The sequence below is a fragment of the Porites lutea genome, chromosome 7 (assembly GCF_958299795.1).
Source record: "Porites lutea chromosome 7, jaPorLute2.1, whole genome shotgun sequence".
Classification (NCBI taxonomy): domain Eukaryota; kingdom Metazoa; phylum Cnidaria; class Anthozoa; order Scleractinia; family Poritidae; genus Porites; species Porites lutea.
Genome location: NC_133207.1, coordinates 5,440,118 through 5,465,322, shown reverse-complemented (window position 1 = coordinate 5,465,322; position 25,205 = coordinate 5,440,118). Strand labels below are relative to the sequence as shown.

General features: G+C 40.6%; 1 protein-coding gene and 2 long non-coding RNA genes across 3 annotated transcripts in view; 2 read left to right on the top strand and 1 right to left on the bottom strand.

The window, feature by feature from the left end:
* Positions 1-2,926: 2,926 nt before the first annotated feature.
* On the top strand, positions 2,927-6,094 carry LOC140943009 (uncharacterized). The gene is made up of 4 exons (XR_012166585.1): positions 2,927-2,992; positions 3,928-4,013; positions 4,995-5,078; positions 5,994-6,094. It is a non-coding gene; the product is annotated as an uncharacterized lncRNA (long non-coding RNA).
* Positions 6,095-6,714: 620 nt separating this feature from the next.
* On the top strand, positions 6,715-10,877 carry LOC140944333 (ubiquitin carboxyl-terminal hydrolase 34-like). Its single transcript, XM_073393497.1, has 6 exons — positions 6,715-6,883; positions 7,683-7,852; positions 8,345-8,423; positions 9,369-9,495; positions 10,436-10,543; positions 10,675-10,877. Exons 1-6 carry the CDS (start codon positions 6,833-6,835, stop codon positions 10,875-10,877), a joined length of 738 nt encoding a protein of 245 aa, XP_073249598.1. The 5' UTR covers positions 6,715-6,832.
* A 7,264-nt stretch (positions 10,878-18,141) lies between these two features.
* Positions 18,142-25,205, bottom strand: part of LOC140943945 (uncharacterized) — a 21,648-nt gene continuing 14,584 nt past the window's right edge. Inside the window, exons 2-3 of the long non-coding RNA XR_012166653.1 lie at positions 20,478-20,721; positions 18,142-18,770 (exon numbers count right to left, since the gene is read on the bottom strand). This is a non-coding gene — a long non-coding RNA (uncharacterized lncRNA). The remainder of the gene's footprint in view (positions 18,771-20,477; positions 20,722-25,205) is intronic.

Sequence of the window (25,205 nt, the reverse complement as noted above, 5' to 3'; positions counted from 1 at the left end):
CTTTACGAAGAAAGAAATGGATTCAAGCGATTCGGCGCGGCGAATGGAGGCACTTTACTACAGTTTACTATCAAGGAGTTAAAAGAACGAAAGTGTGCTCGCTCACGAAACTATTAGAATGAGTGAATAACTGAAAGATTCATGGTTCTGTTTCAAGTTTGCTTTGTCCGTTCTCTTGCCAAGGAAAGGTAAATATCCTCGAGAACGAGTGAATCCGCCGTCGCGACTTTCGGTGTATTGTGTACAACTGGCCGCAGTGAATGGCTTAAACATTTAATTCAAACAGAAAAGAAGACCTTCATATCTTCAAACAACCGGGTTATATAGTATTTAAAAGTACTTTCTGGATGCTGTTCAATGGGTTACGAGCCTCTTCTTTTCATTTATTAGACTATTCTATAGATTGCTGAGGAATTGTTCACAAGCTGCGTTAACATCTTTGTATTTTAGTCAGTACTGTTATTTGATACCATTATTGTAGCGTTTAGAATGGCGTAATTTCATCATTTTTGTGAAAAGAGCAGTAAAAGTCATTAAATTACAAGAAAGAAAATCTTCGTGTTACAATGCCCTCTGTTGTTGTAAAAACGAATAATTATATTGTCGTATGATTCTCTTACTGGGACAGTTTGTTAGACTTCCCCCATTTTCCTATGGTTGTCCCTTGGGATGTGTATTGTTATTCACATTTGCTTATAACCTGTACTGGTACAGAATGACTCTGCAACAGAAGATGATGACGAAGGTGATGACGATGATGACGAAGAAGTGGTCACTATTCTGCCGGAGGATAAATACCGCGTGGGTTCCTGCCTAATATATATTTATATATTATTGCTTTGGTTACTTTACTTTCGAACACATTAAGGCCTCTTAGAAGTAGCGAGTGACTGATAATAATGAATTGATTGATATCTACATTCCTCGCTATGTAGGCTCATCAGTGGGTTCTGGACAACATGGATAAATGGGTTGAGAAGTACTTAATAGCAGACAACAGCATTAGAATCAGAAATGGTAGGTGATCTTAGTCTTGGATATCTTGTAGATACAACTATGCAAAGAGGTAACCGTGTTCCGATATCTTTGTTCATTGCGACTCACTCAGTAAATGCGCAAATATGGTAGGTATTGCCCCCCAAATAATCAGTAGAGCTACCTGAAGACCTGAACATTGCTTGTGGATTTTGTTTTTTGTATTCCCTCAGCCTCAGCGTATTTGCTTGTGAGTCTTGTTCCCAACAATCACTTCAGACAGGGATTCAGGTGAGTGCCTGTGTCAGATTCCTTCCTTTGATGTACATTCCATTCCATTTCGTTGGGCTGATGTTTACTTCCTCCATAGAACGCGAAATTAGGAAATTTCACCTCGTACTCTTGCAGTGACGATAAATAAATGCACTTAAAAATGGGGTGTACGTGCAGAGTTGTTGTTTTGTGTATTAAACCTATAGTTTGTTGTTGTTACTATTATTTTGACGTTCTCGTTGCTGTCACTGTTGTGGTTGCTTAGGCTCCCTACTTTAATAACTATCAGTGTCAGTTTTATCCAAGTTTCTCATTTTACTGGTCAGTAGTAGCTGAGTGAAATTTAAAGGGAAAAATTGTCGTTTACTCGTAATAAATCTAAGGATACCTGTCCTTAATCGGTCATTAAAGCCAAGCTTTCTTCCTGTAAGTACAATCACAGATTGCTGGTGTCATTTTAGGGAATTCATTCAAAGGCGTTTTTGAGTGACGCACGACAACCGGAAGTGGACTCTTTACATTCCTGTGCAGTGACTTTGCCCAAATTTTCAGTTAAATCGTCTCTCCAAGTGTAAAGAAACCAAGCAATACAAATTGTATAGGATCAAGGCATATTAAAGGGGAAAAAATCCCCACTTCCGGTTGACGTGTCTCTCTCAAAAGTGTCTTTGCTTAAGCTCGCTTTTAACTACAATTCGCTTCTTTAGATACGAGATAGAGAAAGAAAACTGGGTCGATTTTAACCTTCGCAAAGAATTCTGGGACTGTTGCTAGGGACAGAAAAAAAGTATGACCAATAGCTGACCGGCGTGTCCCTAGTAACCATCCCAGAAACAACTGCGGGACACATTTCGACTCCTTTCCCTTTCCGTTTCTAAAGTAGCGAATGTAACCGCTGGTTGTCCTTTTTTTTCCCCTCAGGTCAAGAAGCTTTTCTGCTCCTCACAAAGAACTGATGGTAACTGGAGCAGCTCTTTTCATTTAACCCTCAAGGCAATGTTGCACCGGGGGATTTGCATCGACTATTCCAGTGCAACACAACGTTGCAACGCTGTTACAATATTGTTTCGAACTGTAACAACATTGTTTCGGCATTGTTGCCCTAAAAATCGTCGTTGCAAATCGTCTCGTGTAACATCACCTTGGCACTTTTGAGAATCTTATGGTGAGGTTACCTGTCACTCCAACTTTAAGATCGGTGAACGAAATCTTATGGTACTGCCCTTAAACTGAAACCTCTTTTGCAGAACTTTTTCATATTGCCATTTGATTTCTTAGGATTTTAGGAAAAGGAAATTTGAATTTCGGGGGTGGGGTGGGAGGGGCTGTCTCTGCTCAGCTAGAGATTTACATTCTGGTGCTCTCCTGACATCCGGGGTACGGCGTAGTATTAAAACGAACAGAACGTTAATTCTTCAGCGCCACAGTTAATACCACTTCGCATCTGTCATTGGTGTAATTACGATGGTAAAGCCATCGAGTGCGAAAATCTTGGAAGCAATGTCCATGCCGTCCATACATTGAAACATTGAAGAGTCTTATCTCTTGTATTTCAGCTAAGCAAGGATGCTCTTTCCATACTTCACGAGGTACGGTGCAAAACGTTTCTGGTAGAATGTGTTTTCGTTATTGTTCTGTTACACTTTTGTCGGTTAATTATCAGTTTATTGATTGTTGTTTTGTATTTTTGAACAGATTTTCAAAACGCTGCTAACGTTGCTTGGAAGGGCAAGAAAATACTGCGGTATGTGGATTACGGACGGAATTTAAATTGCTTTGAGTTTTTGGCCCACTATTGTCCCGGTCTGAAAGTGTTAGCTAAAACAACTGGAAATCATTTAGATCGCTGTCGACTACTATTTTTACAACAACAATAAAATTGTGGGAATTGCTTGTCTTTTCCGTATCCCTAGTGTGTTAAATTCGATCAGTGTCTATAGAGTTGTGTTTGTAGGGAGTTGATTATAACACGTTGGCCAGTCATACCACTTTTCGAGTTTTAGATAGAAAGGAACTTGAGCGTACTGCCTTTTGTTGGATGGAAGTCGAAAAAAACAAACACAAAATCTTTCAGCCATGGGAGATTACTTAAGACTAACAGCTCGTTTATTCATGTAAATTAACGATTTTATTGTGGCAGCTATCTTTGTTTCTTTGTCGTTTGTGCGGCAACAGTTAAGAAAATGACTAATTTTACCAAAAAGAGAAGCTGGTGTTAATTCACCTTTTTCACATAAACCATACATACATACCGTTGTCTTCGATTTTTCTTGGGACGACTGTAATACCCAGGAGAAATTGGAAACAGTGGTTTTGCAAAATTTTGGGAGTGCATTATGGGCTGTATGAAAATAGTGAATGTTGGATTAGGGGAGGGGTGGTTGGCAGTTTGCCAGAATTATATACTGATTCATTTTGTTTTTCTCTACCCACCTACCCCTCCGCCAACCCAACATTTTGCGCAAAGTGAGAGTTAGTCTTGGATTAGGAGAGGGGTAGTGGGGGAGTTTGCCAGAACCTTATACCGATGAATTTTTTATCTACCTACCCCTCCCCTAACCCAATGTTTTGTCCCAAGGGAGAAGCTGGTATTTATGTTAGATTAGATGAGAGGCAAGTGGGCAGTTTGTCAGAATGTTAGACTGATTCATTTTTTTTCTCTCACTCTCTCTGTTGTAGATCGTAATATCCATGGTACAACAAAGCTTGTCAGTTATTTTGCTGTGTTGAACTACTGCCTGCTTTCGCGCACTGAAAAAGAAATGGTATGCTGACTGTTGCTATTTATTTTAAACAGTTTTGCTATCATTACAAAAATAATATTTTTATATACCCCTTTGCATAAACACCATTAAATCGTGGGTTACAATTTTAGGTACATTCACTGATTTTATAAAGGGAAACTATAATAAGCCTTTAAGCACGACCGAAAGGTGTGCCTTAAGGTTATTTTGTAGGGAAGAAGCGATGACCGAGCGCTGCAGAGCTGGTTTTCTTGCGACCGTATAGTTCAAGGCTCTCACAGTTTTCTGATTTGTCAACGGATATCTTCTCGCTATTCTCCATACATTTAAACTTAAAGCACCAGCAAACAGTGCGACATGTGATATGATGATATGCCCATCTTGCCCACCCACGCAATCAAGCACAACCACAGGTTTAGCTTCATCTTACCGGCTTACTGGATAATAGGGACATTACGATCCGACAACGACGGATGGCAAAGAAATTTACAAAAACAAGCCTGATGCACGTGTAGAGTTGTTGTTTTGCTTATTAAACCTATTGCTTTTTTGACGTTACCGTCGCCGACGCCGTCGTCGTCGCCGTTGTATTTTCTAAAGATCCCTAACAAAGACGGTGTGGTTATCACAGACAGGAAAACTTTACAAATGAGAATGTCAATGCAAACACGCGATTAAGGCTGCGAAGTGCCATGCAAGTCACATAACAGAATCTTTACTACAGGTTTCTAGTAAGATCTAATAAGGGCACGTGGTTAGCAAAACGTTTCGCGCTGGAAGCGCGAGCGAACTGCCAACATCAGTACTACGAATTTTGGCACAATGGCAAGAGAAAGATAGGGAAAGAGAGAGGAAGGGGCGAAGGTTGACCTTGGCGAAGTTTTCATGAGTCAGCTATGAGCAATAGAAACGTGTAATTCATGTATTAATAGAATAAAGTAATTACATTGGATGAACGTTCATTTTAGTTTGAACTTGATTCCTTGTTACTGTTGTCTTTAGTTCACGCCTTATTGTGCAGAGTTATGGCGTTTGTTTCACCCGCTCATGTCAGAGCCAAACATCGCTGTACATCCAAACAAACAGGTTAGTAATTCCATAATGCGATTAAGCTGCTGCGACACAGTTTGTAGGTATGGAGGCTTAGGCACTTTCTGGGTTCATTTGGGAAAAGAGTGGAAGTAATTATATGCTACTGGTTGCCTTACCCATTTATCAGCCAATCACAAACAACGTTTGTGTACCCTAGGGATTAGACTTGCTACAAAGCGAGCTTCAATGCATGAGGTTGCGCTGCGACCGAGCGAGCGACGAAGTCTCGAGGTCGACTTGTTTCGCGTGAATGAATCTGAATCATATTATAAGTTAAAACAATGATTGACATATGCTGTGTCGGAAGCGACGTGAAATATCACACACCGTCCTATTGGTCAACTGTCATGACGTCACCGGTAGGGTTTTCGACCGGTGAATTTCGCGCCAAACAGGTATGAAAAGTCTTTTAAAATGGCATAACCAACCAGGAAACAAGGACTTTTAGATAGTCTACCAAGGGATCTCAGAAGCCGTTGTATCAAAGCTTGTGCCAATTCTCCATGTACATTTACGAGTGTTGAATTGTTTTCTTTCTGTTCTAGCAAATTGCGGGGTGGGGGGGGGGGGGGGTATTATCAAAACCGTAACGGTCCCTTAATTTTCTCTTTATTATTTGTTTTAAGTAAAATTTGTTATTATTCAGTTTAGCAATCACGCTACAAATTTACTATATGAAGGCTATTTCTTGTCAGCCTGTCATTTTAAAGAAAAGGAGTAGAAAACTAAGTTGTACAAGTTGAATGTTTATACTTGCTAAACACGCGACGATATCTCAGTAAACCTACTGTTTCTGCTTACTGGTGTGGCTAATTTTTTCCCAAATAGATCACCTCTGCTTAATGCCCACGAATAGCCATTTGAAGTTGTGGGTTAAATTGTAAGGCATTATTATTTTTCTTTTTTTAGGCCCTGTTGATCTTTTGGTTTCACGCTTGCATTGGCTGTGAGGAAAATATCGACTTTATTACGGAAAATAACCACGTTGCCACCAACATTCCGCTCAACCACATTCTGTGAGTTGCCCTCTTAATTAATTCTGTGTATCCATTGTTCAAGTGCTTTGTTTATGTTACTCGTGTTGGGTCCTTCAAAATTCCTAGTCATAGTTTGTCTAGCAAAACCTGCCGGTACATAATAATGGCGTGGAGAGGTTTAAAACAACTTTCAGCACAAAACTTTTTTCATGTCGATTTTTTTTTCTTGCTTTGCGGATCAACGGTTCTTTACAATGTAGATGGAATTTGCTTTCTTTAAGTTGTTACCGACTTTTTAACCTGGTCATTTGAAAGATGGAAAAATTAATTGAATTTAGATATCCAAGAGTTACAAGTGTGGTCCTGTGTATTGCGACTGGATCAGTTTGGTCCAACCGAAATAGTACTCTCCTACTGTGAAGACGGAAAATTCATGTTTGCGATCAATTGGTTTGCGTTTATCGTTAGTAAAGTTTTATGAACTAGTCGATTTGTGGACTTTTACTTTGGTTGCATTTGTGTTGTTATACGTTTTCCATTAATTTGACCCTTGTTTTCGCTCATGCAACCCTTTAACTGAATCTGCATTCATCTCAACACCACCATTACATTCTAACTATTTTGTTCACTGTGTTTTATTTTTTCAGCTCTAGTGACGAACCTGAAGTACTGACGTTTAACAGGAATGTTCTACCTGCTTATTATGGTCTACTGCGGTTGTGCTGTGAGCACTCTCCTTCGTTCACACGCCAGCTCTCCACTCATTCCAATATGAAGTGGGCTTTTGAGAATCTCACCACTCGCATGAACCAGTACCCACAGGTATTGATATCGTTAGAAGAAATTTGATGCCGGGTTAGGGGGGGGGGGGGGGGGGGGGATGGGGAAGCCATATCACCCATATGAAAGGGGCGGGGATGCTCGTCGTCTCGCTTAGGGGAGTAAATTTCGGATTTTGGTCTCACTTCCTCAGTTCTGTAGGGCGCACTGGACAAAACGCCATTATATTTAGACATAAGGGGCCACGCCCAGATTGGCCTCCTTTCTGGTTTTACTTCAAACTTTTCTACGAGCATCCTTGCCCCTTTTATATCGGAGTCCCCCCCCCCCCCCCCCCCCCCGCCCCTGTGATTTGATGTTGATCATTCTTGGGACCTAAAGGGTGGACCATTTCTTTCCCAAAATTTAAAACAAATTCAAATTTCATTTTGTAAAACGCTGAGAAACAAACACAACCATGCAAAAGTAATGCCAAAACTACCAAAGAGGTTTCGGATGGTCTCACTCGTGGATTTCAACCACAGACTCAGAGTTAAATGTGAGAAGTTAGCTTTAAGTGTGAGAAGTTAGAAGTTATTAGAAGTAATAAGTCATATTTTTTTCTTTTTTTACAACATAGTAAAAAAACGCCATATGTGAAAGTACTGATAAAGAGGTTTCATTTGAATGGTCGCACATAGGACTTCTTCCCGCAGCCTCATAAGTTAGAACTACATACTAACTAAATACTGCCATGTGAAAGTGTAGAGATGATTCAAAGTTCTTTTGTTGTTTTCTTAAACACTTGATCAACTCAATCTTCGGAAGGAATTTTAAATGTTTTATATTTTTCCCTTTACAGGCAGTGGAAGAGCTGTTTGCTCTCCTGCGTTTATTTGCTGGTGTGACGTGTGACCCGTCGAGGGAGAAAACTAAAGAAGAAGAAGCGTTTGAGGCGGCCTTCAGAAAAGACACCATTGCACTGTATCAGAGCGTACTGGACCCTGGCGCATCGTGGACAACGCTTATAAGGTATAAATACATTATCTTATATATTTCGACTCTGTTGAGATTCAGTCAACTCTCTCGTAACGAACACCTCCCTAAAATGGACACTTAGAGTTGGCCCCTGACTTTCTTGCTCCTTTTAGGGCCTGTTTACATGGAGGTGTTGGAGCCCAGGTAGGTTAGATAACCGGCCTGTCCATATAATCGCTCATTTTGATTTGATCACGTTCGCATGATAGTTGGGGTGACCATATGAGGGATTGAATGCCCAGGCGGGTTACCCCACCTATCTGCTCCCCCCCCCCCCCCCTTAATGTAAAGAGTCCCTTTGTTGACTCTCTGACATCTTTCTAAGACGGAACATAGTGCCGATCCCAAAGGTGTCCGTTTTAGAACGAGATGACTGTAAAAGAGAACAGATTTTAAACCAGGGGTGAAATTCGATCACTGGATATGCGCAACGACATGAACAGAGTGATTGTACAGCTAGTAACCGTTTTTTTGGTTCCCTTGTAGTGCCTACAAAATCTTGCTTCAGACCGAAGAGGACAGATTAACAGTGGTTGCCAACCAGGGACTTTTGACACTGTCAGATGTAAGACTAAATTGCACTTCAACTCTAGTCAGTTGATAGTCTTTTCTTTTGATGTATTTCCCCTTCTTCGAGGAATTAAACGCGCACAGCTGAAGTGCATCAACGCGAAGCGCGAGAAAAAAAAGCAAGTTTCCTGTACCCATCCCTACTTATTACTCTAGCGGCAAGTAAATTCCCTTCGATTTTTATTTCCTTAGGAGCGCTCGACTTTCCTTTAAGAGAAAGGTACAAGGTCTGTGAACAGACAATTCTGTTGACTGCTCTTTTAATAGAATTATGAATAGTCACTAATGCAGGAAGGCGAAATTTGGTTGGAAAGGAAAATATACAGGGGCGATTATTTAGATAAAGTTTTGTTCAAGCAAGTCCTTATATGAGACGTTTAGTGGACACAATTTCAAGACTTATGAATTAGCAAAAGCCACAAAAACATTTTTCTCCTAAAAAGTTCAAACCAAGAGGCAGATAATTATACAGTTTTATTGTATTAGTTTGACAGTCGTTAGACATTTAACCGGTATTTTTGCACTTACTAGTACATGGCAAAGTCAGGTGGAAGTTAAGATTCTTTCTTCCATCTTTAGATCGCAGAATGTCTTTACATTGGAAGAGTATTTCTTAGTTATCGTAACATCATTCCGTACTGTTATATAGCCGGAAACTGTTTTCCCAACAGCGCGCGCTGTCATTGGTTACTTCGAGGTCATATGACATCTAACAATGAAACTCTTTCCCGCCAAAATCTCTTAGCGGGCAACATTGCAAAATCTAGGAAATCTAGGAAAATGTAGGAGTGCGAGAATGTTGACCGACGACCGCCGTTACAGTGAGGTGTAATGAATTTCCAGCTATATAAGAAATTACTGACTGACTGGTCCCGAGTGAAACAGTTAATTTTGTTTCCCGACGCGGGAGGCCAGTCATTAAGTGTTTATTATCAAACAGGCATTCACCACCCTTCACATGATCTACCACGAGGCCACGGCCTGTCACGTAACGGGAGACCTGACAGAAGTGCTTATGATATTACATAACTTGCTGGTGTGCTGCCGGCCGCATAGCAACAGACCAGGTACTATAGTTAAACAATGTATGGTTTACTTTACAGTATACATGCCGCGTGTATCAAGCTACAAGTGCGTTTTCGTTTGTTTGTTTGTTTTTTGTTGTTGTTGTTATTTTTTTGCAAACAAGGTAAACTCTTAAATTATGTCCCTCTGCCTAGCCAGCGAAGCTGGTGGGATTGTTATGCCACGAGGAAAAATCTCGAATTCAGTTTCACTAGCTCCCAAACTTCTTGTGGAGGCATGTGTGGCCAAGCGGTTAACACCTCGAACTCCGGATCTGGAGGTCCGGGTTCAAGCCTCGCCCGTCGCGTTGTTTCCTTAGACAAGGAACTTTAGTCCACTTTGTCTCCCTTCACCCAGGTGTATAAATGTGTACCGGCGACATATTGGTGGGGGGTAACCCTGCGATGGACTAGCATCCTGTCCAAGGGGGGAGTAGCAATACTCCTGGGCATGTTTCATTCTAAGGAATCCGGGATGCTATCCTGCCGTTTGGGCCTTTGGCTCTAGTGCACCTTTATCAATTCTTTTTTTTTTCTTACCAAACTTCTCCGTCGCCAAAAAGCAACAGCATTCCCCCCGCTTATTCTACTAACTACACAGACGCTCTTCTCCCCAACAGCTGTCTCTAACTCCACCAATAGCGCCGACTGGTTAGCCTGCGCTTTTTTCCAACAGTTTTTGTTGAAACACCAGCCCCTTCGTGCATGCTATTTAAAGCACTTGACTGATCTGGCTGGATAGTTTTGATTAAAGTGAAATTCTCATTATGACTGGAATGGTCAGGCCGGTTAGTTCTGACAAATGGAAAGTGTCCTAAGAGAGCAAGCAAATGCTGTTCTCTTATCAAAGCTAAATGCTAGCGCTAGAAAACTTCAATGTTTCGTTCAGTGTGCAATTTCTATATTGTTTACGATTTATCTGTGTCTGTTTGTTGTATTTCAGATGTCCGCAATAGCCTTTCAACCTGGACAAAGAGATTGGATGTGGCACAAAAACTCCTTTCTTTGTTGAACTCTTATACTCCTAAGGAAGTGAGACAGTCTTGCCTAGGTGAACACCTAATGTGTCGTTGGCATCTTATAAATTCGCTTAATTGCGTGCACAGTTATGAACACTGGAATATTTTGTCTTTATCCCACAATGGTGTTGACAAGAAAGCAATGATTTTGTTTCTTTGGCAGAGGTACTGAACGCCATGTTGATCCTGTACCCGAACGACTTCTCAGAAGCGATTATTCCTATCATCCATGGCTCCCATCAGCACTGGAACAAAACGTCTCCTCCAGGTCGGTGTCCTTACTCCAAAAAGGAGACGTTTATTTCGTCTGAGTTGATTTACGTTGAGTTCCGATTGCCAGCCTTTGCGCTGTTGTTAGAAACTTAATTACTCACGCTCTTTATATCTTAACTACGCGTTCAACCCCAAGAATTACCAATCAAGCAAAATTTCCAAGCTCCTGCATTTGATAGTGGAGATAACGTGAGTTCCAATGGCAAAAAGTGGGTAAAACCCTAGACTAACTAGTAAGTGCTGTAAATAATTGTGCTGTTCTTACTACATGCCATCGAGAGCCATAATGGGATTATGGCTCTTGATGCTATGGCCCGTAGTTAGCACCGTAAATAATTAAGCCAATTCCCAGTTGCGCCAATCCTCTGTTTCATTGCGAGGCTAAGTGCGGAGCTCTTGATATGAAAAAGATTCTTTGTTCTCGTGCAAATAAAACTCATTTTCAGAAGAAAGGTTTTGCACTTATCCTCGTATGCTTTTCCAGCAAGAAGCAGATACATATCTTACTGTAATTCTTTCAAAATATTTTCCGCTTCTCTTTGGCCTAAATCACCCGTCAAGTTTTTCATAGCCAACTGGCGCTGACCAAATTTGAAAAATTATGCAGGTCTCGGAGGGAGCTTTGCGACGAAACCGATGACTCTTTCTCGATCTCCAAAATTATTATTAACAGTTGTTCGCTGATAGCTTTTACATTGGATGGATAACCCTTAATCCCATTGATTTCTTCTATTCGCATAAATTATAAGCTAATAACGTCGCCTCAAACTATACGGTGGATAATTTTAAAGTTAAAAAGTTATTCTGATTTTTAAAAATCCGTGCTTTTTGTAAATATCATTGTAGATTGGATTCCCTTTTTTACCAATGTATTCACTTCCGTGTTTATATCTCTTAATTTTTTAAATCTATAGAATTTTTAAGAACCTTTTATTATAATCACTATTTGTAAATAAGCTTTTTATCATGATTGTTGTAATTTTATTATTATCAATTTTGTTTTTAGAGGGCCACTAGGGAGGGAGAATACTTGTTTAGAATTTTTAAGATCCTTTATTATAATTACTATTTGTTAATAGGCTTTTTATCACGACTGTTTTAATTTATTATTATCAATTTTGTTTTTAGAGGGCCACTAGGGAGAATACTTTTTATATTTATGTTGTAAAATCTTCTTTATCACACCCGGGTTTAGGTCCCATTGTGGGCGCAACTGTCCCAGCCCATCTCAGTTCAGTACTCTTTTTAAAACATGTCATATTGCGTTCGTGTTTTAGGCTGCCTTCTTGCGGTGGAAGCTATTTCGCTTCACTTCACTTACTTTAGCAAGCTCTGGATGGAAGTGTACCAGAAGGCTGGTGAGGTAAGTCGTGTCTTTTGTTCTAAATGAATGGTTACTTGGCAGGAATGGCGTTAATTGGCGGGCATGTCAAAAGCTGGGATGAACTTTTGGTTCAATTATCCATAAGTAGCCACGTGTTCATGCTCATATTAGCAGCGAGAAATCATCGGCCCGGGACCCCGTCCCTTCTTTTACAGCCCTGCTGCTTACTTTAAGTTATATTTTCCATTGTTTCCATTGTTTCGATTGTGAAAGTAGCCACGGGGTCATGCTCATATTAGCAGGGAGAAATTTTCGGCCGGGTCCCCGGCCCTTAATTGACAGCCCTGCTGCTTACTTTTGGTTCTATTTTCCATTGTTTTCATTGTGAAAGTAGCCACGGGGTCATGCTCATATTAGCAGGGAGAAATTTTCGGCCCGGGTCCCCGGCCCTTAATTGACAGCCCTGCTGCTTACTTTTGGTTCTTTTTTCCATTGTTTCCATTGTGAAAGTAGCCACGGGGTCATGCTCATATTAGCAGGGAGAAATTTTCGGCCCGGGTCCCCGGCCCTTAATTGACAGCCCTGCTGCTTACTGTTGGTTCTATTTTCCATTGTTTCCGTTGTGAAAGTAGCCACGGGGTCATGCTCATATTAGCAGGGAGAAATCATCGGTCCCGGACCCCGGCCCTTTACTTTAGCATCAGGAATAGGTTGCTCCACCCTGTTACCTGCTTTCGTTTATCATGATTAATTGATCAACGAAAATGAATTTTAGTTAATGAGCAACACTTGTTTGTCCTATGTTCAGAGATTTTCACGTGCAACCTTTACGAACTCTTCATTGTTTATTTGACCAATCACATGGCACTCTTAACTTGCATTCCCATGTGCTTCGTCACTCTGTTTTTTCTTCACGGCCAAGCACAATGTCTTGAAGTTTCTTTTCAAATTCCCTCCCATCCCACCCTTCACTTTGTTTTATTTTATTTTAGTGGACATAGGACTTGCGAAACCTTAATTAAGTGCCATGTTGTCAAGTAGTAATCATTTTATGTATATAACTTATTAATTAGTTAAAGACAGTATTATTGTAAGCAACTTATGTATAGTCATAATCAATTTCTGCGTCGACACGTTGATGTCCTTTTCAGTTAAGAGTTTCAACTCGAGGCAATGATATGACATCTATTTAGTTACTTCTTACAATTTTTCTCTGAAGTCAGTAGTGTATTTTCAATAAAAATTGGGAATGGGGATGAAGTGCTCCTCGCGTCACACTTTTCAGACTTTTGCCCCCATAGACTCGACATTTTGTACTCCTGGGATGTACATATAGGTTAGTGGGGGCCTCAGGGAGGCCCACGATTGGTCACAGCCGACCCTGAGGGGAGGACCAACTCCCTCCCCTATATCGGTCTGTGCATATTTACCCAAGAACGGTCACAGTCGGCCCTGGGAGGAGGCCCAACTCCCTCCTCGATGCCGTCGGTGTACCACCCTGCTGGTAGGTTTTCTTTAGCTCACAAAAATCCAGGAGTACATAGGGCTGACCTTTTAAGTTTCAGTGGAGCACTTTGTCACCCACTACCTCTTTTTGAGCCACACCAAGTTGCTGTTCAGTATAATAATTTTGGGTCCCCAAACATGAGGAAGTTTATTAACTGAAGAGTAGTCAGTTCAGGTTGCAGTTTTCAAACCTTTTGTTCTCCTTCCTTTTGCCTCCCTCACAGGTGTCTAAGCAGGTGTTGGTAAATCAGTGGACTAACTTAGTCAAGACACTTGTAACGACAGTAATTGCCGACAGACCTGCAGCGGAGAAGGCGAGTGACGCGGATCTGTGTGTTATAGCCAAGAGACTTACTGCGGTAAGTTGTTCGGATAGATTGGTTTTAACCTGAAACTTCAGTGTCTAAATGCTCTCAATCTGGCCTCTTAATCTGGATAGCGCTATTGGCCTGCCTCGTAGATCAGTCGGTTAGAGCGCTGGTACATCTACTTCTGTGTACTACTTATCCCTTACTCAGTACTTAAATTGCTTTTATGGCTGTGTCTATGATTGAAACTCAATGTAATAATAATAATAGTAATAATAGTTCTGTTATTTAGCTTCGGCACTATTTAAAGCGCTAATGCTAGTGGGGCCGAGCAAATGCCTTAAACAAATAATCCAAAATAAAACTTAGCAGGGTTAAGAATCCCAACTGGCAGGAGGCAAACCAGCTGGCTAATTACAAACGCGGCCGAGGATTTGAACTCGGGACTACCGTGAACAAATCCAGTTAGCGGTTGGAGCGGGACTTGAACTCGGTGCCTCCGAATTGCAAGTCCAGCGCTCTAACCACTCGGCCACGCTGCCTTCCATACTTCAGCGTGCTCTGTCAAACAAAGCCTAATGAGCAGTACTTTCACACAACAGGAGGTGTTTTTCAGTATTACTATAGAGACGTTCCTAACAGCAATAAAATTTCGCAGGAACTCCGAGCAATGTCTCTACTGTTCTCTGTTCGGGCGCCGCAGAAGTCCGACATCAGCCCACTACTACAGCCGAGTCTTGATGCACTTCTGTCAGTCTGTCGCAGGTATCAAAACAAAAAACAAGAAAATGCAAAGGCCACGCGCGCCCTTCGAGCGAGACTGAGCAACAGCAGAAAAACGAAGAGTCCGAGGACAAGAAGACAGGTGGAGAGGCGGAGCCGGTGAAAAAGCGAAGGAGAACGTTAGAAGGCGAAGAACAAACCAGTTCTAAAGGAGCATCCGCATCGTCTGATGTGCCAGGACCTAGCAAGGATGATGACAGCGTTGCTGGTCGGAAAAGGGAGAAAGTCCAGAGTGGCTCCCAAAAACAATCCCCAAAGAGTGGATCAATTTTGGGCTCAAGGCCGCCAACTGATTGTGTGGACTCGCTAGTTAAAGCTATTCAAAGCGCCATCACCAAAATCCCTGTATAGGTAACAAACATGAGAGGAACAGTCTGGCATTCATTGAAGTACTGTTGTAAAAGACACTTTGGCCTTAGGAGTCTGTTTGCTGCCAGATGAGTCCTAAGCTACGGGAATCTTTGAGTGTTTTTGTGGACTGCTTTTGCAGCGTTTTAGTTTCCAGTGCACAGCGGGAAAAGCCAAGAAGTTTTCGTGTTTTTTTTTTGTTTCCGAGAACTTGTGTATTTGGAATAATAAATGGAAATGAACTGTACCCCAGAAACGTTGGGAACCGGTTGGACAACAATCCAAAAACGATTTGATTTGAATCGTGGTGTTGACGTTTTTATACCCGTGAAAAAGCCTGCCTTGTACTTTGCTTCATTCCCTTCCACTGGGCTAAAATTTACATTATGCAAGTGAAAGGAGGTTTTTGGAGAGTTAAAGCAACCATGCACCTTTTCACCTTTCATGGCTTCCTGCCGGTGACAATGTAAACCCCGGTAACTAAACATACAAGACTAAACAGGGAAGGCAGACAAGCCGGGTGGGAGTGGTTTCCTTTTCCCGGTTTATGCGTTCTCCGACATGGACAATCAGAACTCCAGTCTGGGTCTTCCAGTCTTCAAGACTTACTAAGTCTTTTCTTTCAACTTAAAGCCTGTCCATCAAGTACGGGTTTCTAATTTCGGCTTTTTTAAAAAATGGGAGTATTGTAGGGAGGTGTATTTTATGGACTTTGTATCCCTATATTTGGAAAGATTGCAAGTTACATTGTATGTTCACAATTTTGCAAATCTACAAGAGAAAAGCGCTTTCACCGCCTTTTCTGACTTTGCGAAAAATAAACGGCTTTAAGATAATACTTACCTTGAAAGTAGATGATACCATTTGGCGTAGAGGCCACCGTCAAATCAGAAATATAACCATGAAGATGTGCATGTTATACAATTGTAAAAGCACACCGTAACGCGAGTAACAACCTGAGAATTAGAAATAGGTGATGTAATGTCACGTGGGTAACACATTTCCCCTTGGAGTCAGGCGATATAATTGCAAATTTCACCGTTTCATCTTGGTAAATATTTTATTCTTGAGAAAAAAACAATATTGGTCTTGTTATTTATCACTGAGAAAAAAGGTCTTACATTAACTTCCTCGTTGAAAGCTCTTTCAGTGCATTTAAAATTATATAGCAGTCGTGTGGATTTGTTCGGAAAAGAAACAGCGATAATAAATTTGGATGATGTAGAAGTAAATTTTTATGGAAATTGTTCATTAAATGTTGCCGTTGGTGCATTCTGCAGATAACAACGTATTACCGTGGAAGCTCTCGTAACTGACACTCTGGTAAGCAAACAGCTCCACTTACGGCCACCTTTACAAAAGTCCGTTTTTCTCAACTCCTGCACAAACCCTGTATTTTTACATTCTCGTAAGCGGCCAGGTCCAGGTACGAACACCTTTTCCGCGTCCCGAAAGTGTCCGCTTACGAGAGCTTACATTGTATTGCAAGAAACGATTGCAACGACGATTTTTAAGGCAATTGTTGTAACAATTCGAAACAATGTCGCAAAAAACAAAAAAGTTGCAAAGTTCCCCGTGTAACACTGGACAGTGCTGGCAATAATAAAGAACAGCGATTATTGGGCGACGGTGAGCAAAATATCGTCATTTGGCAGTGGCGTCAATTGCTTATAGTCCATTTCTACGATGACTCCGTTTTGCTACTAATGGCCTGTTTACATGGGGGTTCGGGGGGGAGGGGGGGGGGGGGGCAGGGTAACCTGTCTGTCCATATAATTTCTCATTTTATTATGTGGACAATTGGGTTACCCCACCTAAGCGGGTTACCTCACCTACCTGGGGTCCCCCACCTCCATGTCGATCTTTATCCCAGTTGAACTAAACTTAAAGAGGGGAAAATGGCGGGTTTCGGTAAACTATGTTATAAAACTTTATGCATATAATTCGGCTCATTTGAAGTTCGGCGTCTGAATCAACGCTGGTCCACATCCGTTAGTCCCGGCTGAGTCAGGCGTTATGAACGTCTGGGCCGATGCAATTTCAATTAGCTGTTTCGAATTGATTCAGATTCCGCACTGCACGTGAACATAATTCACTGAATTTGATTCGGCTAATGTGAAGTGCGGAGTCTGAAAGGCGAACCGGTCCTAAGGGCCTGTTTACATGGAGGTGGGGGACCCCAGATAGGTGAAGTGACATGCGGCGGGTCACCCCACCTATCATGTAAACGTGATCAAATTAAAATGAGGGATTATGTGGACAGGCGGGTTACCTCACTTACCTGGGGTCCCCCACCTTCATGTAAAAAGGCCCTAAGCTCCTTAATGAAAAATTGCTATGTTTTGCTGATCGGAGTTCAATATTTATTCTATCATTCAATCATTGCGTTCGAATTATTGTTTGTTTGTTTGTTTGTTTTTAATATTTTATTTAGGGCCACTGTACAGGCCATTCGAAAAGTTACTATCTCGCTGATAAATAATTGTTAACAAATTTCCCAAAAAGAAACACAAGAATTGTACCTATAGATACCTAGAAAAATAAAATACCTACCTAAATAAAAAATACCTGTTAAGCACATAAAGAAACCACATCAGGAAGAGTTTTTATTAAGGAACAATAATTCTAATTACAACTTTTTTTATATACTTTGCCGCAAACACAGGGAGAAACTGCGCATTAATAGAGCATTGTTCCCGGTCTACAAAAAAACAGAAGCAAATCAAGTTTAATCTCCATGGCGCATAAACAACCGATTATCGGAAGGAAGGTATATACAGTGGCCTTAAGAACTCTAGTCCAATCAAGTCAATCAAAACTCTATAAATACCTTATTATTAAAAAAAAAAAATGAAAGGACGTTTTTAACTTACACTTTTTCCAATAGCGTGCGTAGAGTTAACGAAAACAGCTCCGAGCAGTTTTCATAAGATGCTATGGCTGCGTCCACTCAACTCATTAGTGTTGGTGTAGCATTGCTAATGAGTCGGGCTATATGCACAGGGCGACGCACACAGCTAAATTTATACCGTTCCTTTGTTCCTGAACTGAAAACAAAACTGTTTTTTACCCCGTGTAAGGAAATCTAAGACAGCCTTAGATTCTAGATCCCGCACTGTGGATTGCAAATTCACGATGTGAATTCTGGATTTCAGGCACTGGAGTCCGGATTTCTAATCACTGGAACTTGGGATTCTTGATTCTAATCCTTAGCTGGATTTCAAAGTCTAGGATTCTGGATTCCAAAAGCAAAAATATGCGGTATTCTGGAATTTTCATTACCTTACACAAGGCGATATTTTCTTTTCAAACAATCGAATACAGCTTTCGTCCCCGATAACTAAACGTACGAAGTGACTGCAAATCTTAGTATGGTCTTATAGTAACGTCATAGTAGCCTGTGTTCGATATATTAAAGTTCTAACATGACTCCGAGGCTTGAGGGTCAAAATTGCAATTGTCTCGCAATTCCCAAAAGAGACTTTTGTTATTGAGTACAAAGAAAACCAAACCAAATCTAGAAATATGACCAGAAAGCCTCGGAGTGGTCTTAGAATTTTGATATATTGAACGTGGGCTTTTATAAAGGTTTTGATAATAAACGAAGCGATCAACATTGTGATAAGTTCTTAATGTTCATCTTGCGAAAGTTCATTCAAGGCTACGCGTTGTCTTCCGAAGGCTCCTGCGAGGGTTACTCCGTGTCCCATTTGTTTTCTATCCAAAGAAAAGAAAAAAAATAACGAATAAATAAGTGAGGGCAGAACAATGTTTCTAGTGCCAATAGGCGGGCGCGGCAGAGGGAAATTTTGTTTTGGACTAAGAAGTTGGGGGATGGAGAAGGGGAGGTTTCCAAGATTTTTTTTCCAAAACAACATTAGGGAGGAACTTTTTCTCTTTAGCAGACTTTTATTCTATCTTCCTAGACATTTGGCGCCAGATGGTTGCTATGGTTACTGAGATATGACGTCTTACTAAAACGCGGTCAAGACATTTTACGTTTTTTTGTCTGTTTGTTTATTCTCCCTTTTGAGCAGAAAAAACCTATAAACTATCCCCGAAAGTAGCAAAGTATATGGCTATAAAATAAACTAAACCTCTGGCATAAAAAAATGCTTAATCATCCAATGTTATTATTTTTAGTCGGAATCGTCTCTAAAGTCCAAGATGGCGTCCATTTTCATAAACTTTATAATCTGTTTTCTTTACACGGTGAAGGGAAGTCTGCGTAAAGACCCCATAATGAATACCGTTAAGTAGTATCCTGCTGTTTTGTTCTAGTAAAATGCTCTGATTGGCTGCCTGACAAAAGGCATTGGAAGCATCACATCTGAGTGGCAGTTATTGAGAATTGCCAGGAATAATTTATGCAAAATTGGTTTCAGCGACATGTTTAAAGAAGCTGTCTTGCAAGCGTCGCTTTTCAGTCTGCAATAAAGTAAACACTAGTCGTCCGCGAGCATGCTACTTACCGATTGCATGGGATTCTGAGTGGCATTTTCAGTCATTTTAGCCGCCAACTTTTGCTGTCAGAAAAAAAAATAAGAATAAAGTTTAGTAGGTAAAACAACACATTTCCACGTGTCCTAATTTGCAGAAGAAAGCAAAACGCTGAAGGATTCTGGTCATAGTAATAAAATGACGCCATCATGCAAAAGCCTATTGTACGGTTCGGTATGCTGTAGAGCGCGTGCACTCGCGAGGCCGTCATCTATGCAAATTTATTGTAACAAAAAAGTGGATCACCAACATAGCCGCCGTGATTTCAAGTAAAAACGCTCCATGCGATTCAAAGACATTGCCAACCTACCCCTCCCCTTACTCAAACTTTAAACTAAATTCTCACTTTGGACTAATTGTTGTGTTAAGAGAGGGGTGGGTGGGCTGAACTTATACGATTCAGGGACACTGCCCCTGACACTATCCCTCCCCTAACCTAATGTCAACACTAAGTTCTCTCTTAGGGCAAAATCTTGGTTTAACTGAGAGGTACAAAGTGGGGAGGGAGAGTAGGACGTTTTCCAATACCCTATACTCCGTATTATTTGTTCTTTACTAGAGAATTGTATGTGGCCATAAATCACTTATTAGCGGACTCTGTTACCATTTATGTTTTCTACATGATAATATATGACTGCGTCGTCTACATGCCCCTGATATATAATATGGTAGGGATTTCAGATTTCACTAGTTGAAGTTTATGGAAGGGAAGGCAAATATGTCTTTTCAGTTTGTAAAGGGAACGAAAAGGGCCAACGGACGCATTTTGTGGCTGCGAAAATGTCAAGAAAACTTTCTGGATTAGTGATTTATTCGTATTTACGAGGCAGTGCATTTGCAGAAGTCTAAATCAGTGCGAAAGGGTAACTTTTCTGTGAAAATTATATCTAAAAGGGTAAGCCGTTACACCTGGTACATACTTACCAATAACATTGCAAGGAATTCATGTCCCCTTGCCTTCTGCTTTTTAGGTTTTTTTGTAGGTTTTTTTGTCGGCGTTCGTCTTCTCGTAAGACCTGGTCGCTCATATCCCCGAGCTGGGTCTAAAAGATCACAGCAAACAATCAACCACAAAAAAGTGATCGTCAAGAGTCGTTTGGAATCCATCGACTATATCGTTCTTCCGGTTTACCAGGTGTTCTGTTGCGAAGATGAACTTGAATCTCAGCTGAAAAAGAAAAAGAAAATTGTTGGCTTTTTCAGCTTTTCACTTATATTAGTTGTTATCTCTAGTTTTTAAGTGTCAAGAGAGATTTGTGTCTCTCGTTATCGATATAATATCCTCAACGTGTTGGCCTGGAGGCCATGTTATCGTGTTGGAGTCCTTACGATACACCGTTTCCGAGTACGGGTACGACAGGAACCCATGGTACGAATAATTTACCCGTACGCGTAGCCCGTAGATTGCCTCTTACCCCGAAGAAACGGGTAGGGTACCGGGTAGAATGATGCCACTATGACGTCTGGGAAATAATGGTTTCCTTTTCTAAGTACTTGGCAAGCATGTTCGCTTACCCGTACCCGTAGGCAGAAAAGGTGTATCTTAAGGTCACTCTTATGTCCGAAAATAGAGTTCATAAATACCTTTTATTTAAGTATAAACACCAATGAAGTACCAGGTGAGCTTTCGCGCGAGAACATGTTATCTTCACATATGAAAAGATCACCGATGCTATCGGGCTATATAATAAATCGCGCCTTTCACAGAAAAAGCTATTAAAGTGAAATGGTTTGGTATTTCATTGGTGTTTATATCATAAATAAAACATTACATGGTTGCTTGGAAATACGAAATTTCTCTTCGACTGGTGAATAATTCTATACTTAGGGTGCGTTCGATTGGGAAATCTGGATTTATATTTTAAAATCCGGATTTCGGATTTGCAATCCAACGCGAAATCCGAAAACGGATTTCAACGCTGAAATATTTGTTTAAGGATTTTCCTTTTTACCGTTCGATTGGGAAATCCGAAAAAGGATTTGAAAAACTGTCCTTAGGAAAAGCGGTCTTGCATGCACACGCATAATTAGTAAAAAGAAGACCGCTATTCACGAGAACAGTTTTGCAAATCCTTTTTCGGATTTCCCAATCGAACGACAAAAAGGGAAATCCAAAAAATCCGGATTTGGATTTCTTAATTCAAATCCACCCTGAGGACGGATTTCTCGGAGGTGAGCTTGATACCTTCAAGCCAAACATAGATCTTGTTCAGACCAAAATTAAGCCGCTCATTCAGTTGATATCATTGTCAGCATAGGTGATGCCCATAGTGGTAGTAAAAATTCTCAGCCAAGCTGAACGAGTCGAAATTCGAAAAGTCATGAATGTGCAGTGAAAATAATAAGGGACCTAAAATGGTCCTCTGGGGTACACCACTTCATACCAATGTCTCACCCAACTTACGGTCATTCACTACAACACAAAATTATGTAGGCACGACCACTAAGGTATGACATTAGCCACTCTCCTTTGGGGCCAGTTATACCGTCATAATCGATTTAAATAGCAGTAATAGCAGTAAGGCATGGTGGACAGCCTTTTCATAGTCTTTTCGAGGTCCAGAAAGATACAGACATGAATCACTGTACTATTGGCGTGGTCAATATTGAATTACTAACTTTTGGTTGTCTCAAATAAGGCAGAATCAGTAGCGTGACAAAAGCTGGTTAGGTGACTTTATTTATCTCAACGTATTTAACTTAACCACCTCAGTAGCCTTGAAACGTTGACTCTTACTGTCATTGTACGCACAGTGCATACCCATAAATCGAAAAAAAAAAAAAAAAAAAAAAAGAACAGCTGATCCTCTGTATTGATATTTCCGACGAAATCGAAGTCGCGGCGATCGCATTGCCATTTCAATCAAGTCTGACAACGTTGGTCGTACTTGGTCGTGGAAGGCAGGCAAAGAAACCTGTCTCAAAAACTGAGTGTGTTTTACGTTCAGTTGTTATTTTCTCGTTTCCGTCGTCCTTGACGTTGTGCTGAGCCCATAGTAGCGTGAACACGCAAAACAATTCTTGCTATGCGACGATTTTGTGAGAAAACCAACGATTTGATTCCGTCCGTAGGTGCCCATAATTACTTACTGAATTTTGGTGTCTAATCATACATCCTTCATCAGTTTACTCAAGCCCTAAATTAAGGAACAATAATTATTATAATAGTAATTTTCTTTGTTTACCCTCGGCAGTATTTTATAGCACTAATGCTTGTGGGGCCAAGCAAATGCCTGAAACAAATAATTCAAATTAAACTTAACAGGGTGAAGGATACCATTTTGCCGGAGGCAAACCAGCTGGCTATCTACATGCTTGCTTTCCAGCTAGCGGTCAGGGCGGGACTTGAATGCGGGGCCTCCAAATTGCAATTCCAGCGCTTTAACCACTCGGCCATGCTGCCTCCTACAAGGAAGGTTTCATTTTGGCCGAAAACCTGATCACTGATCATCACTTTGTGAGCAGTTACACAGTATGATAGGGCTGTCGACTCTTCGTTTCACCCTTACAAACTTTAAACTAACTGGCTGTGGCTATAGTCGACATAAACGCCTTAGTACGAATCAAAACAGATTTAGAACCCTTGAAGCCCCATTATCTCTGGAATGTAATCATTAATCGACAAGTAATCGTTGATCAAAAGAGTGCCGATCTATACTGCATGCGACAATTTGTCCCAGAAGAAGAAAGGGCGGAAACTAACTTTCCGATAAATTGTTGTGAATTCATGAGTCTTTCGTATTGACGACATTTCAATGGTTTTGAACTCTGAAGACTGATCTTGGAGTACTAAAATTATGAATGAGCTAAGCTTCGTTTCAAGGCATGGCGCAGAAGCTTGAGTAGTTTCGAAAGACAAACTAGCCCAAACTCAGCAACTCGAAAGGCATAAGGTCTGATATGAAATGCAACTTAGCACTGCAAATTTGCAAGAAATTTAAACTGGAATTTGAATCCAAGGAACTCAGGGGCACCCAACGAGAATATAGTTCAAAACCACTTAAACATAGCATTGTTAAACGTATTTTAGTATTTAAATGGTAGATATAGGCATATTTTTATCCCCTAAACATTTTTCATCAGTTCGGACTTCCTAGCTGAAAGCCTAGTGATCCGAAAATTATAGGGATCAAAACTTACCCGTTCGAAAATTCCAGCCAGAAAAAAGGCTCCCGAAAATTCTAGGTGACCTTTTTAGGGTAAAAATCCGTTAAAAATAGGCAATTATACCATTTTTTAGATGTTCGAAAATCCTAGGAGAGGCAGGCAAGCAAGAAATTTTACAAAACATGTTACGAAAATTCTACATATCAAATCGTCTTCCGAACAGATGTTTTCCGAAAATTGTCGTTGTGTGCCCCTGAGAACTCAGACAAAGATTAAAACAGCGATGCGATTAAACTGACTGGCTGCATTGAGACAACTAACAAACATAACATTACCGGACAACAAACAAACTGGAAACTGACTTCCACTCGTGGCTTCTGGGATGGTCTGACTACTAGTTACTAATACTGTCCAACGCAAACGGATTCCGATGGTGCAGACCGCCGCAAACCGTTTAAAGTAAAGTTTTAAGTTTGCGGTTTTAAGTTGCAGGCGGAAGGGAAGATGGGCAATTAATACTCACTTGCAAAGGTGCTGACACGAAATTTATCAAAATTCAAACAGTGGGAACTGCCACAAAACTCGTTGAAACACGAAAATAACTGATGAAAATAAGGCACAAAGAACCTTGCAAATATACGAAAAAGAAGGCACTGTTGGACAAACGTGAAGATTTTGAAAACCTATTTGCCCAGTTAACAAGGGAATATATTAAATTGTAAAAATATTTGAATGACACGAAGCTGTGACTTCGTCACTCACACGTAATTTCTCAAGTTCCATAGATAATAAGGACCCCCAGATAGATAGTTCAATTCTTGGTTTTCACATGACGTCACCAAAATTCAAACTAAGAAACTATCGCTTCTTCTGCGTTTCTACTTTCATGTGATACTAGAGCACTTTAAAACCTTTGTACAAAAAAATTTCGGTTCAAAAGGGTTCTTTTTTTTGCGATACAGGACACTTTAATTTCCAGGAATTTGCGTAACGCGGCATTTAGCTGACGGCCGGGAAAGCTCTCATGTGGGTTAAAAACATCACGGTTTTTTGGAGATTTTGCTATCTAAACGTTCCTTGTCTTAGAATGAATATTACTTTAATCGTTATGAGTTCCTCAAGCGAAGAATTCACGCATAAGTACGAAAACTCAAAAACAGATGTTTCTGTTGGTTTCCTGCGGCCATTATGTGCCCCTGAAAGGGACACAAATATGGCGTCTCCATACAAAGCTTTATAAATTTGGGTAAAACGTTTTTCCGAATATCTCGCATATGAACTATTGCATAGACCTGATTCTTGGCAAGGCTTTTTGTATATTTATCTTCTTTCATTTCCCAGATTCTAGACCTCCTGTATTAAAAGGTTTCCACTTTTATTTCTACTTTCTCACGTGAGTGAAAACCGAGAATAGGGTAACTCCTTCAGTTTTTGTACAAGATAAAAACTGCTATCCAAAGAGGCCCTACAGTGGTTTAATTTACAAAATCAACTTGCCGTGAAACAGTCCCTTTAAATTCCTCCTTTTCCTTTCCAAACATTAAA